Source organism: Rhinoderma darwinii, chromosome 5 (genome assembly GCF_050947455.1).
Source record: "Rhinoderma darwinii isolate aRhiDar2 chromosome 5, aRhiDar2.hap1, whole genome shotgun sequence".
Classification (NCBI taxonomy): Eukaryota; Metazoa; Chordata; class Amphibia; order Anura; family Rhinodermatidae; genus Rhinoderma; species Rhinoderma darwinii.
This window is the reverse complement of record NC_134691.1, coordinates 61,965,484-61,985,114: the sequence shown is the minus strand read 5'-3', so window position 1 is coordinate 61,985,114 and position 19,631 is coordinate 61,965,484. Positions and strand designations below refer to the sequence as shown.

Below are 19,631 nucleotides of genomic sequence, written 5' to 3'. Positions count from 1 at the left end.
TGAAAGTCAAAGAAATTCATACTTACCGGCCGTTGTCTTGGTGACGCGTCCCTCTTTCGGCATCCAGCCCGACCTCCCTGGATGACGCGCCAGTCCATGTGACCGCTGCAGCCTGTGCTTGGCCTGTGATTGGCTGCAGCCGTTACTTAGACTGAAACGTCATCCTGGGAGGCCGGACTGGAGACAGAAGCAGGGAGTTCTCGGTAAGTATGAACTTATATTTTTTTACAGGTTGCTGTATATTGGGATCGGTAGTCACTGTCCCGGGTGCAGAAACAGTTACTGCCGATCGCTTAACTCTTTCAGCACCCTGGACAGTGACTATTTACAGACGTCTCCTAGCAACGCTCCCGTCATTACGGGAGCCCCATTGACTTCCTCAGTCTGGCTGTAGACCTAGAAATACATAGGTCCAGCCAGAATGAAGAAATGTCATGGCAAAAAAGCAAGACGCATCCGCAGCACACATAACATGTGCATGACAGCTGCGGACTTCATTGCGGAACTTAGAATCTCCATTGAAGTCAATGGAGAAATTCCGCCATGAGTCCGCCACTGCTCCGCAACAGACAGAGCATGCTGCGGACACCAAATTCCGCTCCGCAGCCTATGCTCCGCAGCGGAATGTTACGCATCGTCTAAACGAACACTTCTAAATAGAAGTGGAAGTCAATGCAGAAACGGCTCCGCTGCGGATTAACGCTGCGGAGTGTCCGCAGCGGAATTTAAGTGAAATTCCGCCACGTGTGAACCCAGCCTTACAGCTCCTGATCACAGTTGGAGTCGGCAAACATTCGGACCCCAGCTGTGTAACCCTTTGATTACCGCGGTCCGTGACCGCGGCATGATCAAAGGGAATTCCCCTCTTTGATCGCACCACCGGGATTCCAGTGATGCGATAAAACACTGGGGAATCCCTCTGCAGTCAGCCCTGGGGACCTACAAAGGACCCCAGGGCTGTCTGTTCCGTGTGCCTGCTGTTCGGGCACACTATGTGCTGCCCGATCAGCAGCCTGTGTCATAGTGACACAGTGTAATGTATTAGCGTACAGAAGTATGCTAATACATTACAAGTAAAAAATAAAGTTACAAATAAAGTTATCACTTGATGGGATTAAAAAAAAAAAAAAGTAACAAAACAAATAAATAAATAAAAAAAGTCCCAAAAAGAGTCTTTATTTTGCATTAAATACATTTTATTGCCCCTACACTAAATAAAAACAAAAAACCTACGCATATTAGGTATCTACACGACCGTAATAACCTGAAGAATTAATCTAATGGGTTATTTAGAGTGAAACGTGAACGGGATAAAAAATAAACAAAAAAAACTATTCCGAGAATCGCTTTTTCCTATATTCACGCCGTAAAAAAAAAAATTTTTACCCCCAAACTGTGGGAAAAATAAAATACTATTTCTCTCGCATAAAACAAGGCCTCATACAGCCATGTCAATGAAAAAATAAAAAAGTTATGGCTGCTGAAACGCAGAGAGGCAAAAACAGAAAAATTTAGCTGGTCATTAAGGTCTTTTCAGGCCCGGTCATTAAGGGGTTAAGTTTAGAAAAATGCTAATTTTTGCAATTTTTCACAAAATTTTGATGATTTTCACAATTAAATACTAAATGTACCGAGCAAATTTTAACAGTAACATAAAGTCAAATGTGTGACGGGAAAACTATCTCAGAATCTCTTGGATAGGTAAAAAGCATTCCAAAAAGTTATTACCACATAAAGTGAAACATGTCAGATTTGAAAAATAAGACACTGTCAGGAAGGTCAATAGTGGCCAAAGCGGGAAGGGGTTAAAGAAAAAAATTGCCTTCAAAAGTGTACATAGCCTTTAAACGGACATCTCTTTTGGATCCAATTCTGGTTGGGGCTTAAAAAAAAATGCGTACAAAATCTTGTATGCCCCCAGTTAACTGGGCATGCCCTAGATGGAGAATATTGTTGTAAAAAAAAAACGAAGAAAAAAAGATGTATTGTACTGAACACGAGAACATGTATAAAACATCATCATTTTATTATTATGGCCTATGATAAATACAAACTAGTATCTACAATTTCATTGCTCTCATTATCCAAATACTCTATGACAATATTTCCACCGTTGTATAAAGGATTTTCTGCACTAGAAAGACAGATTTCCACAGAACTGTCCATTGGTAGAGCCGCTCCTGTCTCCGCATGGCAAACCCTCAGCTTCTGTAAGACAAATATGGCACACCGTGTAAATGCATCCTGCTTGAAAACCTTACTTTGTTTTTGTATTCAGAAGCTGAAAACCTGTCCTGATTATATCCATCTGACAGAGAAGCAGGACAGGTTTTCAGCTTTTAGATGTAAACAAGGAAGTTTCCATTCAATGAGAGCAAAGTAAGATGGCGAGAAATGGAAATGCAAAACTTATTAGAAAGCTGAATATATTATCATTAGGGACTAATTTAATTTAAGTAAAAACAAAACAAAAAACACCTTTTAATTCCTCTATGGTCCCCTGCTACATTATTACTAGTTGTATAGAGGGAAATTATATGCTATTGTGTTCTCACTAATTTGAATGACTGTTATAGAAAATAATTTTACCATTCACTGAGAGCAAGCAGGGATCTGAAAAAAGATGAGCAAGTGAATCACAAAGTATATTAGAAAGTTACTGGTTGTTATGAATGATAGTCTTCGTCTGGACTCCGTTCATGGCTTCCGTCAGGGAAACCCATGGACGGAATCCAAACAAACAAGCGGAAACCATAGGTTTCCGTTTGCATCACCATTGATTTCAATGGTGATGGATCCGGTGCAAATGGTTTCCGTTTGCCACCGTTGTTTAAGGGTTAAGTCGTTTTGACGGAATGAATAGGGGAATCGACTACGGTATTCTATGTGGCCATGCACACTTCCATTATTTTCCGTGCGTCCATCCTACGAAAAATAGAACAAGTCCTTCTCCTGTCCATTTTTCACAGATCAGTCTCAGCCTACCTTTTCATGTGGTACGTTGAAACAATGGTCCGCACAAGGACAAGTGTGCGGTCCGTGTTTCAACGGTCCGTGATTTACGTCAGTACAAATAGCAACGGATGTGTGCTTGAGGCCTTAGTTTTACTCTATTAGTCAAAACCGTAAAACTCCTACCAATAATCGAAAATTCATCCGTTTTTTTAGCGACCTTCCATCTGTAAATATTTATCATGCCACCGTCTAGCGTGATAAAAATCTTTTCTTCTTCTAACTGCCTCCATTGCCTCGGTTTGGTAAAGAACTGGGATTTTTTTTTCAGACGGCCAGTGTTAGGTATGAAGCTGATGTCCGATATTCCCTTTCCCTGTAACTTCTAGGATGTGGGAGCTGCCAGAAGACAACACGTGGGCAGATTACCTCACATCTCAGTCATTAATACTTGCGGCTTTTCTTTATAGATTAATTGGACATAACTGTAGACAGAAGCGCTGCAGTTTATACAGGTAGACAGCGGCGCCATGCACACCTGACACGGAGGACGGAGCGAGGAATATACCTTTGCAGCAGCTTTGTTATTGTCATTTTTCAGGCCTGCTATAGAAGCTGCATAGTCCACAACTTTTCCAATACTCCACTTCTTGCAGAAGAACATAGGTTTACTTTTGTCCTTTTCACCCTTAGGCAAGTACACTTGAAAGTAGATCCTTTCTGGCTGCAATGAACAGAAATGTAAGAGATGAAATTGCATTCAAAGCAACAACTCAACCAGTTTATTGGGATATAAGCCCACCAGCATTGACGATCCTCCACACATTGTACTAGCAGATACAGGCCCATGTACACATTTACCGTTTTATACAACACAGATTTATGATCCCTGACAACCAATTTTCATCAACGATAAACCATACTTTTATTCTTTGTAGTTGTCGTTTTATGCCTTTAACATTGCGCAAATATTGTTACCATTAATGTTCTAATTGTAACCATAATGGTTACATACAAAAAGGCTTTAAAGGGATTGTCGGGTAACAGCGAATCAATGTTATTTTTATGTGTCATTTAAATTATACGGTTTTCCCATATACTTTCTGTATTAATTTTTTACTGTTTCAAGATCTCTGCTTGCTGTTATTCAGTAGGAACATTTATTGTTTACTTCCAGTTGGTACAATTTTTAGGCCGGGTTCACATGGAGTTTTTTGCAGGAGGAAAATTCTGCCTCAAAATTCAGTTTGGGGTTTTGAGGCAGATTTTGACCTTCCTTTACGCCGTTTGCCGCGATTTTCGCTCGCGCCCATTGAGTGCTGCGGGCAAAATATGCTTTCTCTGCCTCCCATTGATGTCAATGGGAGGTCAGAGGCATAACCTCGCAAAGATAGGGCATGTCCCTTCTTTCTCCCGCAGGGCGGCTTTACCGCTCGCGGGAGAAAACCGCCTCCGATTTAAATTAATGGGAGGCATTTTCGGCCGGTTTTTGACGAGTTTTGCGGAGCTGTTTCCGTCAAAATACTGCGTGTGGACAGGGCCTTAGAAGACACAGCTCTGATACACAAAATATAACGAGCCCAGCACCTTTGTGTCCATCACGTGACCATGGACAGAATTGTAGCTGTGGAATCAAACAATGAATGTTACTTCTGAACAACAGCAAGCAGAGATAATGAAAAACCTGAGGAATGAATACAGAAAGTATATTGGAAAATTGTATAACTTTTAATTATACAAAAAAGAAAACTTTATTTTGCTGAAACCGGACAACCTGATCTACAATATGCACATTCTAACTGTACAATAAGGCAAACCACCCGGATAGTATATAACTTAATGTTTCGTCAATTATAAAAATGTAAGTCCAAATCTACAATTGGGCCCTCTTGTCTACCCACCCTTGGCTTGACAAAATGGATTTACCCAGATTGCCATAGGCCCCCAAAACCCAGTGGGCCCTGGCATCTACATAAGTTTGCATGGTTTTGACACCGGCCCTGTGAATCATCCATGTGAGGTGTGTTCTTCTTCTTTTAACAGACTGACAGTTTTCTTAAGCTCCAGGGCTAAACATAATTCAAATAAAATTAGGTAGAGAAGGGCAGGAATGTCCCTACAGCCTTCAGTTGTGGTAAATCTAGAAAAAGACATAACATCCGGCCTCTCCACAGGCTGAAATACTCGATGTTCTGTCCAGAGAAAAATAATTTTACACACAGATCTGCAATTATTCTATGTTTTGTAATATTTTAGGTTTAGTAGCCCTTTAAGTAAACCATGGGGCAGACAGAATAGGTGTCATCAATGAACAACAGGTATAAGATGTGTTAACATCTGACACAAACCCAATGAATGTCTAAAGACACATGTAAGACCGGTCAGACCTGCTCTAGAACTTGTGGCATCAGAGAATTCACTAGAATACAATGATATAATATAGGACAGTGATATAACAGGCTTTTAAATAACTAAATCTAGAAATAAATATTGCTCTGCCCACAATATGGCTGCTGCATTGGTCTCCTTAAGAATTATATTAAACAATTGCATAACGAGAAATCTCCTAATATTTCATTACTGGAAATTCCTCTACAATTGTGAGTCACCTGACAATTACTGAGTAGGGTCCGGGAAATGTTACACTCGCCATTGTTGCCCTGCAAATAATATCTACAAATACGAGAGTGTTTTACATCTTGTATTGTCAATGCAAATCGGACGAGGCAGCTTCTCTGTGTAATGAAGAAATGGAGATTACCTCAGACAAGTATATAATCCACCACAAGATTCACCTGAATACCACCAATATCCCAGCCTGTACTACCCCTACCCACGGTCTCTATCCTTAAATCCCTTTAGAACAGGAGTGCAGGGACCCGAGGGTTTAACGATAGGACGCTTTCTGACTGAGGGGGCTATTTCATAATAGCGGGCTTTTGGCAATTTGCCATTGGTTCCACTGTTTAATAAGAGTTGGAGCCAAGTTAATAAAAGTTTAAAACCTACTCATTTTTCCTCACCCAGCGTGTCCTGGTAAAAATCGGCCCTCCCACCCTCTCTTTAGAAGTTTCCCCTAATTTTCTTTATTATTGTGCAATGTCAATTTCGGTAGTAGGCACGTTGGCCTACGGTTTTTCTGATCTTTTTGTACAGATGACGTTTATTGATAATTGGTGGAGCGGAGAGAGCAGTGTTTATAAAGAAGGGTCATCTCATTCTAACATCAAGTCATACATGTCCACCGCGAATAAGCGGCGGCCGATATGACCACTTAAAAAATATGAGAACATAAATATTTGATTTATTAATAAAGTGGTGGCCTACCCCACTTTTTCCATCAAGTAGTCTCTGTTGTACTCATTCCTCATATTTTATTTCTTTCATACACTATGGGTAAATGGTGAAGCACGCTGGTAAGTGAGGTAGCTCCCCTCAGTCTGCATCCCATGCAAAGCCATTCTGTGCATAACCCAACCAACGGGACACAGACTTGTCTGTGCTCCAATAGTTTCAGAAATATATGGCGGTCAAGAGACAGCTGCATCCTTTTGTTGCAGAAAATGGAGTGCGGTCATTGGATGGCAGCTCCGTTCCCTTCACAGGTCATACATATCAAAGCAAGTCTTGGAAGATACAGGACAGCGCCATCTGGTGGCAGCTCAAGTGTCTTCCATGTCGAAAAGAAAAGGAGCAGGGACAGGTAAGTACTAGCAATGTACTGTGTGGCTTGCAGTTATGTGGAGCACTGTGTGGCAGACACTAATAGGGAGCACTGTGTGGCATAGTGATCTGTTATGGTGGGCACTGTGGGGCGATATGAGTTCTATTATAAGCAAATTGAAGGAGCAATAAAAGCAAAACTGTTCGGAAAGGTGGAAGTGCAAGGCTGGTATTTTCATCAGTTTTACCAAAAATTTTCCTATAAAATGGGTATTCCCATCTGACACATTTATAACAAATACATAGGATATGCCATAAATGTCTCCTATGGGAATACACCTCAAAGTTTTATTTCAACCCCTGGAAGTGGTACAATCTGACATGGAGGCCCATGGATAAGAAAAACTTGTATACCCCTGCTTCAGATTGTAAGCTTGTTTGGGAAGGGCTCTCTCCTTCAACATAGACCCCTTACTCTCCATACCCAACAGTCACATATTACAGCCGACACCTCAATGTAATGGTCAGTATTGTAGACAACTCAGATCCTGGCCGTTTAACCACTTAAATGCCGCGGTCAATAGCGACTGTCACAAATAACTCGTTAGAAAGAGGGGGGGGGCACCTTCGTCGCCCATTGGCCCCTTCCATGACATGACCATGACTGCAAAGTGCTGATGGTTGTCATGGCAGCCTGGGTGCCTAATGAAGGCCCCCAGGCTGTCATCTTTGTCCCCCTATTAAGCCCTACCAGAGGCAGGGCTTAATAAAAAGAGTGCTAAAAGTGCAATACATATGTTTTTACTAATATAGAGAAAAAACTGTTTAAGTTTCCGGCGAAAAAATAAATAAAAAAATAATATCACTTCACCTCTCTAAAAAATGGAACCAAAAGTGATCAAAAAGTTATAAACACCGTAAAATGGTACCATTAAAAACTACAGCTCGCCCTGCAATTAACAAGCCCTCACAATGCTCCATCGACTGGAAATGTAAAAAGTTTTGGGTCTTAGAATACGGCGACAAATAGTTTTTATTTTGTAAAAGTTATAAAACATAAAAAAACTATTCAAATTTAGCGTCACCATAATTGTATCGACCCGCAGAATAAAGTGAACATGTCATTTTACTGCACGGTGCACACCGTGATAGCAAAACCCAAAATACAATGGTGATATCGCATTTTTTTTCCATTCCCCCAAAGAATTGTTTATCAGTACGTTATATGGTACAACAAATGTACCATTAAAAACTACAACTGGTCCTGCAAAAAACAAGCCCTTACATTGTCGGGGTCGGTGGAAAAACAAAAAAAGTTATGGCTCTTGGAATGCGGGGGTGGAAAAAACGAAAACTGGCTGTGGCATGAAGGGGTTAATCACTACTATGACTGCGTATCTATATTTGAATATTGATGTACCCCTCCCCTTTCTATCTCATTTCACAATCCCATAGTAGATAATGTTGCGGATATATATAATAGGTAATAACATTTGATTGCTCCTATTTATAGAGAGAGTGCAACCCACTAAACCATCATATTGAAGTATTGCGGAGTATTGTGAAGTATTGTGGAGTATGGCATTACCTATTAATTTGCTATTTCAGACTATTTTTGTAGTCTACCACTTTGTGTTCAACAGGATTCTTTTTCTCTATCAGATTTTTAGGGTCTGCCAAGGTTTCCAGTATTTTCTGACTGCAAGATTAGCATAGTCTGTAGAGCTTTTCTTGCAGTCAAAAATACTGAAACCCCGACAGACCCCATTACAGTCAATGAAGACTGTCAGGATTGGTCAACATGCATTCAAAATCAGATCTGGTAGAAACCGTATTATGGACAATGTCTCACCTGAGGTAAAGCTTTATCCCCGAGTGCATGTAACTTCAGCTTCATTAACGCCACCTTTGCCGCAGTCTCTGCATTTTTTGCCCCTCTACGCACTTTTTTTGGAGGAGCAAACTTTTTGGAATCTGAAAATCACATTAAATGTCATCCATAAGGAAGTATCCTGCGATTTACGTGGAACATTCATCTGCTTCTCTGCCAGTTCAGGAGAATCAGACAATTAATATCTTACTAATAAAATTTACATTGCCACAGAAAAAGGGGATTTTAATCAACACCTAATTAATATCAATTACTTCAACAATGAAAACTTTCACTAATGGCGAACAGACCCAAATTCTAAAACTGAACTTTTAAGTTGAATTTAAAATAAGTGGGCTGTTACCTTTTTGGCATATTGTACTTTTTTGGGTAATGTTTACTATCCTGTAGTACTTGGGGTAATCCTTTAACAATAATCTTAGTAAGGCCCTGTTCACATCACATTTGTGATATACATTTAGAATATACTCCAGAAAATCTCCCAGCGTACATGATAAACGTGTCTACAGGGCTCCATTAGCCCGACGGAGGCCTAAAGAGTTTCCCTTTGGCCTTTACAGGGATGATATAGGTCAGTATACATTTTTTTTTCTCAGGTATGGAATAGTGTAGTATTCCATACAACGGGATCCTGCAACAGAAAAATCAAAACATTGGAGCCTATGAGTGAATGATGCCACTGTATGGCATTCGTCACTGGAATCTATTAAATGTATACATCATGAGCTTTCATATATATACACTTACTGTTCTGCTGGGATAGTCGGGATAGGACATAATAATTAGATGGGGCGCCGATTCCTGCCCGTGGGCTGTCTTTCTGGCTCTGCGCCTGTGCTGTCTCCCTGGTGACGCGTCCCGGGATTCGCGCATGCGCAGTAAGATAGTGACGTCCATCGGCAGTGCATCCCTGTGCGTCATCCCTGTGCGTCACCACTGTCACAGTTAGGCGCCACTTATACCGGCGCCTGATTGGCATACAATGATTAAAGGACTGTGAAGACTACTATTTAAAACTGGGCACAATCAAAATACCGGCACCCCTTGAGAAAGCTATAAGTGAAACGCGCGTCGGGGCGCACTTCCATACTCTGGGTCACACGATTCTCCTCAAAACATGGGTAAGTGCATTTGCTGGACTCATATGGACACTATGTTATTTTCCTAAGGACACTAGTCTCTTTAGGCAAACGCGGGTCTATATACTTTTTAATATTACTCAGTCTGGTCTGTTGTACTTTCTGTATTTGCATCTTATTTATGTAGATGTACCCTGTGTAGGAGTAATTTTGAACATTAATAAAGTCTATACACTCAAATGTAATTTAATATACTCTGTTCTATATAGGTACTTGTGACTTAGTCAAGGATTTAATTTTAGATTCTCTGTTCTTGTAATTTTATGTATTTGATGCTACTAATAAAGATGTGTAATTTTTTCATATGTGGATATATATGGACTCTTTTTCTCTAGTTTATTATATATTGTTAGAGTCTTTATCTCTAATTGTGTTCATGGGTGGTTGAGATTTGTCTCCCACCTTTATACTTATGTCCTGTGAGACTTTGCGTCTAATTATATTTATTTATAGCGTTTAGGTGGCATTAGTGTTCGCAGAGTGCTGTCGTCATTTTTGAATAGTATATATTTACCGTGTCATATGATAGTGTATGGGTGACAGATGCTACTGTTGGGCATCCGTCACAGCCTACGTTTAATTTATAAGTTGGGTGCTTTTCCCAACGTGTACCTTAAACATGGGCTAAAAACATGATATATATGGGGTCTAAATATTACAAGTTTAAAGAGAAAAAACATCTTGATGTGTTGCCACAAGGTTTTTATTAAAACTTCACAAACTGTTAAACACCACAGCAAGACAAAGAACAGTAGGATTGTTAGAACTGTTGTATTGCAGCACTGCGGTCCAGTTTGTATATATTCTCCCCGTGCTGCGGTTATCCTCCGGGCACTACTACATGGATATAATATGTGTACAGCACTACAGAATACGCTGCTGCCATATAAATGACTGAAACAAATGAATACATAATACCAGAGAACATCAACATACCCACAATCTCTTTCACCAGCTGCTGGGTTGCAGACATCCGTGGCTTTGGAGCCTCCAGTTTCTCACATTTATGGTCTGGCTGGTGACGATGCCTGGAAAAGACAGAGGGCGCCACATAGGAATCAGACTAGTGCAGAGCGAGGTACGTGGAGCGTTATCTGTACCTGGTATCTGACCAAACAAACCTCAAGCAGAAATGTTTTTTGCAGAAAGGACATAAAACTTCCACCAATTCCCTCCCGCTGCAGCCTGTGTAAGAACAAGTGTACTGTATGCCGCCTTCACACTGTGCTCTGCTGCTTCCTGTAGTCACCTGTAATAATACATTTAAAGGAATGAGTGCGTGACAGTATCAGTATCCATCACCACACAGTCCAGGCACCAATATACAACCTGTAGGTCACAATAATATGTTACTGTTTAGACAATGCCAGCTTCTAATAAATGGATAGTCGGAATTAACACAAACACATCTCATCGGACACAATAATGGGCTCTACAGGTCCAGCAGAAAACCCCATTTAGAGCTAACCACTGGTCCCCAGGGTATTTTTCTTAGGGCCTGTTAACATCACCGTTGCCCTTCCGTTGAGGGCTTCCGTTGGAGGTTTCCGTCGGGCTAACCCCGCAACGGAAAGGCAAAACGGAAACTTAAGCTTCTGTTTCCCTCACCATTGAACTCAATGGCGACGGACACCTAGCTAATGGTTTCCGCCTGTCACCGTTGTGATATGGTTCAGTCGTTTTGACGGAATCAATAGCGCAGTCGACTGCGCTATTGGTTCAGTCAAGAACAACGGAACCCTGTCACCCTGCCTTTGCGCTGAGGAGTTAACAAGACGGAAACCTCCAACGGAACCCCTCAGCGGAAAGCGACGGTGATGTGAACACAACCTCATGGGTTGATTCACAAATAAACTATTAGCCCTTATTGATGAGAAGTCTTGCGTGTGCAATGATAACATTAAGGGCCAGTTCACACAGAAACCGCGTCGGAAAACGCGCCAAAAAACGGCCTAAAATGCCTCCCATTGATTTCAACGGGAGGCGGAGGCGTTTTTTTCCCGCGAGCGGAAAAACAGGATCGCGGGAAAAAGAAGGGACATGCCCTAACTTCGGGCGGTTACGCCTCTGACCTCCCATTGAGATCAATGGGAGGCAGAGAAAGTGTATTTAGGCCCGCGGCGCTCAATGGCCACGTGCAAAATACGCAGCGAAAATCAGCGTGCAGGAAGAGGAAAATCTGCCGCAAAATTCCAAACGGAACTTTGGGGCATATTTTCCGCCTGCAAAAAACTCAGTGTGAACCCAGCCTTATGATGCAATTTTTGCCTGGATGACAAAACATTATTTTTTTCCGTTTTGCTTTCTGCCACTCATAACTTTTTGTTCAACTGTATGAGACTTTGATTTTTGCGGGATGAGTTCTTCTTTATGTATGTGTAATTTTTTGGTACATTTACATTATGGTTTAATTTATAAAAGTTTTATTTTGACAAAAATGTAGTAAAAAAGTTCTGCTGCAGTTGTAATTTTTTACAGCTTACACTGATCAACATAAATTAGTTATTTTTTATTATTAATTTTACTTTATTTTTGTTTTTTAATCCCAAAGAGGGATTTTTATTTTTTAACTTTAACGTACTGGAATAGATCTATATACTGATAGAACACAGGCAATTGTTAGGGCATACCCAAGTATGGTCAGATATCCCTGGGGTCCTTCACTGGACCCTGGGCTGTCTGTTCATATAAGGTACATCCCTCGATCGCATCACATTTTCCCTTTCAAGGGATTAGCAGCGGAGATCAGAGGTTTCTTTTATCTACGACATTAGAGCTTGGCTGCGGCTGTGTATTATAGCCATTGCCCCGCTACTGATCACACGGGCACACTAGCTGGGTCCACGCGATCAGCATGAGGTCTATGCACGGGCCAGTATGGCAGTACAATGTCCTTACGGGTCAGAAGAGTGGACACATGCATGTTTTGTATACATAGAGGGTGGGCCCTCAGAATCATTTCCTCTGTTGGGCCCAAGGAACCCCAGTCCGATACTAAAGGTTAGGGGTACACATTACATAACATTTGAGCCTACATTGTAAAGGGCATTTCACCTAAAATATATACAGTACATCCCCGTTACAATTAGGCTATATGCACACGACCATTTGTATTTTGAGTTCCATAAACAACGGATCCCTAAAATATGAACAACACATGAATGGCATCCGTGTGCTTTCCGTGGTTTTCACGTCGCCATACACTTGAATGGGTGAGACGAAGGAGCAAACAGACACAGGAATAGAACCTGCTCTGAGTTTTGCGGCCCGGTCCCACAGCCCCCACAAGGAACCATGAAAAACAAGATAGTGTGCATGGGGTCATAGAAATGAATGGGTCCGTGTGCTATCCGTTAAAAAAAACAGATAGCACACTGACGAAAACAATGGTCGTGTGCACGTAGTCTTATATTCAGCCATATCATATCCATCTGTACAATGCGACCCCGCTAAGATGCAAACACATCTAATAAATGGCTGAACACAAAGGAACTAGTATTTTTTTTCTATTTAATAATGAAATGCTCTTTTATGAATAACTGTACATGTATAGTTATACTGTAGTATAGCATTTTAGATGGCAAATACTGCCCCCTGGTGGGCGAGCAGTGCATTACTTCTAGAATATAGCACATGCAGATCTTTTCATTGTTCCTGGCACTCATTAGTAATGACAAATAACCATTTTTATAATGGTCTTCTCTTTATTAATTAAAAAAAATAAAACACCACATTTTTAGTGTTCTAGTTAAAATATCTTCACTTACCGCAGTACAGTCATGGCAATCCCTTTTTCTATGTGTGAGGCTTTAAAGAAAAAAAAAAATATTAGAACTTTTTGTTATATACAAATCAATGCAGCTATGAAACAGAACGCGTAAAATGCGAGATATTTGGAATAATAAGTATGAAGAAAATAATACACTATTATACATATACACCTTATGGCAGTAAATAACGTGCAACAAAAGCAAAAGCCTAGGATATCCATCCAAGTGTGATCGTTGTGGGTTCCTTCAGCATTTAAAGGGTTTGTGTCATGAACACAACCCTTTTTCAAAAAGAAGCCGGCTTCTATCACCCCCGGCGCTCAGCTGTTATTGCTGGGGGTAGCAGCGGTTAGGTACACATTTAGAATTATAAATGACTATTCATGTAATGCAAGGATGTGCTGGGTCCGCCAGAGCAGTGGCTCTCCGTTCTGGCACATAGGGGTTCCCAGCGGGGGACCCCCTCTATGACATCCATATACCTTAATAGGGCATTTAGACATGCTTGCCCTGATGGGACAACTTCTTTAAAGGAGCTATTCAGTCCCTAAAAATCGATGGCCTGTCCTCAGGAAAGGCCATCAATAGCTGATCGCTCGGGGTCCGACTACCGGAATGCCCGCCGATCAGTTGTTTTGAAGGGGGTGCAGCGCTTGTACAAGCGCTGCTTCCCCTTCATTTCTACTTGCTCACTGTGAATCGTCGACACCGATTTTGTGGCGATTCACGGTACTGCAGCCTTCTCCCATTGAAGTGAGTGCCTCCACAAAAAAATGAAGTCAAAAGTAATCAAAAAGTCATATGTACCCCCAGAATGGTACTAATAAAGACTACAGCTTGCCTCACAAAAAAACAATTCCTCACAGAGCTCCATCGACGTTTGGAGCTCAGGATATGGTGACACAAAACAATTTTTAACAAAATTGTTTTCATTTTGTAAAAGTACTAAAACATAAAAAAAATGAATATATTCGGCATCACCGTAATCATACTGACCCGCAGAATAAAGTTAACATGTCATTTGATGTTTTTTTCATTTCCAACATTATATGGTATATTAAATGGCGCCATTAAAAAATGCAACTCGTCACGGTAAAAAAGGCCCGGTAAACGGAAAAATAAAAACGATGGCTCTTGGAAGGCGAGGATGAAAAAACAAAAACTGGTTGCAACAGGAAGGGGTTAATAGCTCCTAAACAAATAGTATTATAGAGTGATCTTAAAGCTTTCATATGGAAACCCACTCACCAAAACACTCTTGAGCAGCCATCACACACAAAGGGAAGAAAATCTGTAAATGAACACATTGAAAACAATCAAAGTATAAATTTACTTTGAACAACGTTTTACAGATTAAATCTACATGATAACTTTACAAATACTTTGCTTTATTGTTTTTTTTATATTAATTTGAACTTATTTCATGCTGTTTTCTCCATTCATTTACATTTAGATAAACTTTCAAGATTCTACTGGTTTCCATGGGAAACAGACAGCAGCTGATCTCAACTTCATCATCAGATGTAACAGATCAGTTTGAACTGTGTAAGATACACATGTAAGGGACACATGTGTGACAAACGTTTGACGGATGCTGCCAAACTGATGCGCTGACGTATGCAACTAAGTCTGGTTGACCCAGGTGGACCCCTCTCTATTGCATCCATATGGATAATCGTATCTCTCCAATAGTGGTAAGAAAAGTGCACTACAATCAGCAGGGTAGCTGGCAAGACAGCATGATGCTATAAGGTTTAGTGTATCCTGAAACGCGTCAGTAAACCATGCTACCTGCGTTTAGAATGTTGTTCTGCATTGTGGACCATTACAGGATAGTGGTTTTTTTCTTCTAAGTGCTGGACATCCTCCTTTTGATCGTTGCGGAGCCTCAGCGTACCCTAGCTGCCGTCCTTGCACTATTACCTACACCTGGGTGAGCTGACTATTGACTATACGTTTTGAACGTTTTACCATGATGTTTTAGGGACTGCCAGGTTTTGGGCGTCTTCTACCACTGCTGGTGGTCATGCCATGTGGTTCATAGGTTTCGGAATAGCAAGGTATTGGGCTACATGGTTACTGAACATCCTACTATATACGATTTGGGTGCTAAAGTTTTGCCACCTTTAACTCGTTACAATATTTAATGATGGCTGCGAGAATTTTCATGGCACACAGATCGAGAACACCCGAATTAGCCACCTCAGTAGTAGCTGCATGTGTTAACAGATTTATGATCTATGAGAAGATTAGATTTAATCAGGTCTGACACCAGAGATCTAGGGCCGGATCCAGGTTTGTGTGGGCCCTTGGGTGATAGTCTTAGTGGGTCCCTTTGCGGTGTGTCACACGCGGCAGTAAAACTGCATGTATTGTAGATATTGCCAAAAATTTCACTGGATTTCCATGTGGAAAATATTCAGCAGCATCTGGATGAGATTTGTTAAATCTCATCCACTAGCCTGCTTGCCTGAAAATTCTGACGGAAACGACGCAACAAATCTGCGTTGTGTGTGGGTACCCTAAGGGTGGATATACATGCGATGTAATTTTGCACCACGGATTTGACCGCAGCAAATCTGCTACAAAATCTGCATTATTTACAATGCAAAGGGTAAAATCCACAGCAATTCCTGGCAAATCTGCAACAAAATCCATATGTAAAGCATGAGGTTCTTGCAGCTGATTCGCTGCGGACAAATATGTGGCGTCAAATTACACAACGTGTAAATCCACCTAAAAATGTCTTACTTGACTTATTTCTTACTTGGCTAGAGAAGCTGCACTAGTGGTTGTGGGTTGGGAAAGGGCTGAATCCAAGTAAATTAGTGTTTTGTTGCCGTCAGACTTGTCCGTACTCAACACTCGCAAAGCCGTGGGAACTTGGACCTTCATAACAGTCGCAAAGAACAGCTGCTTATCGGCTAAGACTGGTCACGTTTAATGAAGCTGCCCACTTGCAATTCCGGGATTCCCAGTCACCTGCAGCTGGTCAATGTTTTTGGCCGAGTGTAGCGGAAAACCCTGGACTCCCTCCCTGCCATGACATTAAAAGCTCTGCTCTGCTTACCCTTAGGCCTTATTCACATGAACGTCCGTTTTGCGTGCATGAAAAAACGCAGCATTTTTCTTGCGTTGCAGTTCGGTGTGACATCCATGTAGGGTGCTAGTCTGCGTTTTTTACGCGCGTATGTCATCCGTATGACACACGTTTTTTAGGTCAGCAAAAAAAACTGAAGGAGGTGGTTTTTCTTTTCTCATCATTTCTTTAGCAACTGTTACGTGAATCACGGACAGTGCACGGATGACATCCGTGTGCTGTTCTTGATTTTCATGCACCCATTGACTTCAATGGGTGTGTGATGCTCAAAAAACGAACAAGAATAGGACATGCAGTGGGTTTCACGCAGAAAACACTGAATGACTGAATGGCCCCATTGAATTGCATAGGTCCGTGTGACGTCCCTTGTTTTAACACGTACGTGAAATACGCTCGTGTGAATAAGGCCTAAGGCTACATTAACACGGGCATATCAGACTCACGCGTGTGAAAATTTAATTGAATTGATGCGCAAATCACACACCGCACACGGATGTTCATCAGTGTGCGGTGCGTGGTTTTCACGCACTCATTGACTACAATGGGCGCGTAGGTGCGTGAAAACGCACCAATATAGGACATGTAGTGAGTTTCACGCAACAGACTCTCTCTGCGTGAAAACTCCTGCATGTGTGAACGGCCCCATTGAAAATCAATGGGTCCGTGTGCTGCGCGTGATTTCCATGCACTGCACACAAACTGTGAACGGGGCGTGTAATGGCAAGGGGGCGTGTTACTATGGCTGTGACACTGTCCAATCAGCTACGGACAGTGTTACAGCAAGAGCTGGAGATAGGGGAGCGTATGCGCTCTCCTCTCTCCAGCTCTTACACTGTCCGCAGCAGTGACACGCCCCCTTGCCAGTTCGGCGGACAAGTACAAGACTGTGATCTCTCGCACACGCTCTCCTCTCTCCAGCTCAGCTCTTGCTGTGACACTGTCCGTAGCTCATTGGACAGTGTTACAGTGATAGTAACACACCCCCTTGCCATTACACGCCCCATTGACAGTTCAGGGGGTTATTTAAATATCGGGCGCAAAATATAACGGCACCGATATCTAAATAACGGAGGAGGGTAGAATTTTTTTTAAAGTGCCCCAGGGTTTGTGCAGCCCTCCCCATTACATGCTGCACAAGTATGGGGAGGTGAAAGGTTCTAGAGACTAGGAAAATATAAAAAAGCTCATACAGCGTTAAATATGCAATACCTATATAGCAGTCTATATGGACGCTATGAGTATATAGAAGTATAATGTGGCTTTATACCGGCTGCAAAGTAAACAAAAACAGTCGTCGTCGTCCCACCCCATAAGAGTCACATGTTGGAAGCCACATTTAGGGAATTTTTATATACATATATTACAAAATTTGAGCATTGTTGTATGAGATTCTAAACTTCCTTCTGCAGTGTAAATATACAGTTGCTTTTCCATCCATGTCCATTCTACATGTATATGATTTGCTTCTTATCTTTGTGCTCTTATATCTCAGTCCACTATTCATTCCCCTCTCCTTCACTTCCCACTTTTTTTGCCTTCAACGTGAAATTATTCTTGCATCTGCAATTTATTTCTTTTTTATTAGACGACTTAAACAAATGTCAACAAATTATATATATATATATATATATATATATATATATATATATATTCAATCACAGAAACATCAGTTACCCAGCTGACAGCAGTGCTCCACATCACAGTGCTGCCCGATCTCCAGCTCCGTCATGACGATCTTAACCACTAGTAACTATCATATAAAGCCACTGAATAGGAAGCTGATTCTACAATCGATTTTCTAAATACTATCATCGGTAGAGGCTAGCTCGTTTTCCTTTTGTCATTCTGAGACGCTTATTAATGACGTCATCAAAAGGCGATCTTAGGATACCTCTATCAACTCCATAGACACTTTCAGATGAAGGAAAAGGAAGAACAGATTATTTTTTTTTTAGTTGGTGTAGGGTTCCCCCTGGTGGTTGGATGACGGCTGTGCAGGAAGGTGGAATGCAGTAAGCTAATGGATTCTGGCGTTGAGTGTGACAGCAGGAGCTTCTCTGCAGAGCTGCAGTACTCGTTTCTGTTTTTTTTATACTTTCAGAACAGATTCAGAGAGAAAAACAGCAATATTAGGGTATGTGCACACGATAACTGCATTTACGTCTGAAATTACGGAGCTGTTTTCAGGAGAAAACAGCTCCTGAATTTCAGACGTAATTGCTCGAACTCGCGTTTTGCGGGGCCTCCATTACGGACGTAATTTGGAGCTGTTCTTTATTGGCTTCAATGAAAAACGGCTCCAATTACGTCCCAAGAAGTGTCCTGCACTTCTTTGACGAGGCTGTTATTTTACGAGCCGTCTTTTGACAGCGACGCGTAAAATTACAGGTCGTCGGCAAACCCATTGAAATGAATGGGCAGATGTTTGCCGACGTATTGGAGCCGGGTTTTCAGGCGTAATTCGAGACGTAAAACGCCTCCATTACGCCTGAAAATAGGTTGTGTGAACCCAGCCTTAGTCTTTATATATATAGCGTCAACTGTCAACATAGACTTTACATTTTGAAGCGTACATGTACAAACAAAATCAGAAGTTGTATCACACGTAGAGTCAAAAACGTCGCAAAATACGGAGCTGTTTTCAAGGGAAAACAGCCCCTGATTTTCAGACATTTTTTGAGCAACTCGCGTTTTTCGCTGCGTTTTCGCTGAGTTTTCACTGCGTTTTTTACGGACATAATTTGGAGCTGCTTTCATTGGAGTCTATGAGAAAACGGCTCAAAAAACGTCCCAAGAAGTGTCCTGCACTTCTTTTGACGAGGCTGTAATTTTACGAGCCGTCTTTTGACAGCGACGCGTAAAATGACAGGTCGTCGGCACAGTATCGTAAAGCCCATTGAAAGTAATGGGCAGATGTTTGCCGACGTATTGGAGCCGTTTTTTCAGACGTAATTCGAGGCGTAAACCGCCTCCATTACGTCTGAAAATAGGTAGTGTGAACCCAGCCTTAGGGTATGTTCACACGTACACGTCCGATACGCCTGAAATTACGGAGCTGTTTTCAGGAGAAAATAGCTCCGGAATTTCAGACGTAAAGGCAAGTGCAGGCGTTTTTC

At 41.5% G+C, this 19,631-nt stretch overlaps 1 protein-coding gene across 1 annotated transcript; it reads right to left on the bottom strand.

Moving 5' to 3' along the window:
* Window positions 1-2,005: 2,005 nt before the first annotated feature.
* On the bottom strand, window positions 2,006-18,401 carry ZFAND1 (zinc finger AN1-type containing 1). Its single transcript, XM_075828139.1, has 8 exons — window positions 18,190-18,401; window positions 14,664-14,706; window positions 13,413-13,452; window positions 10,767-10,894; window positions 10,582-10,673; window positions 8,468-8,589; window positions 3,521-3,676; window positions 2,006-2,208 (listed from the first exon to the last, which is right to left on the bottom strand). The coding sequence occupies exons 1-8, from the start codon at window positions 18,242-18,244 to the stop codon at window positions 2,038-2,040; spliced, it is 807 nt and encodes a 268-aa protein (XP_075684254.1). The 5' UTR covers window positions 18,245-18,401; the 3' UTR covers window positions 2,006-2,037.
* Between the last annotated feature and the right edge of the window lie 1,230 nt (window positions 18,402-19,631).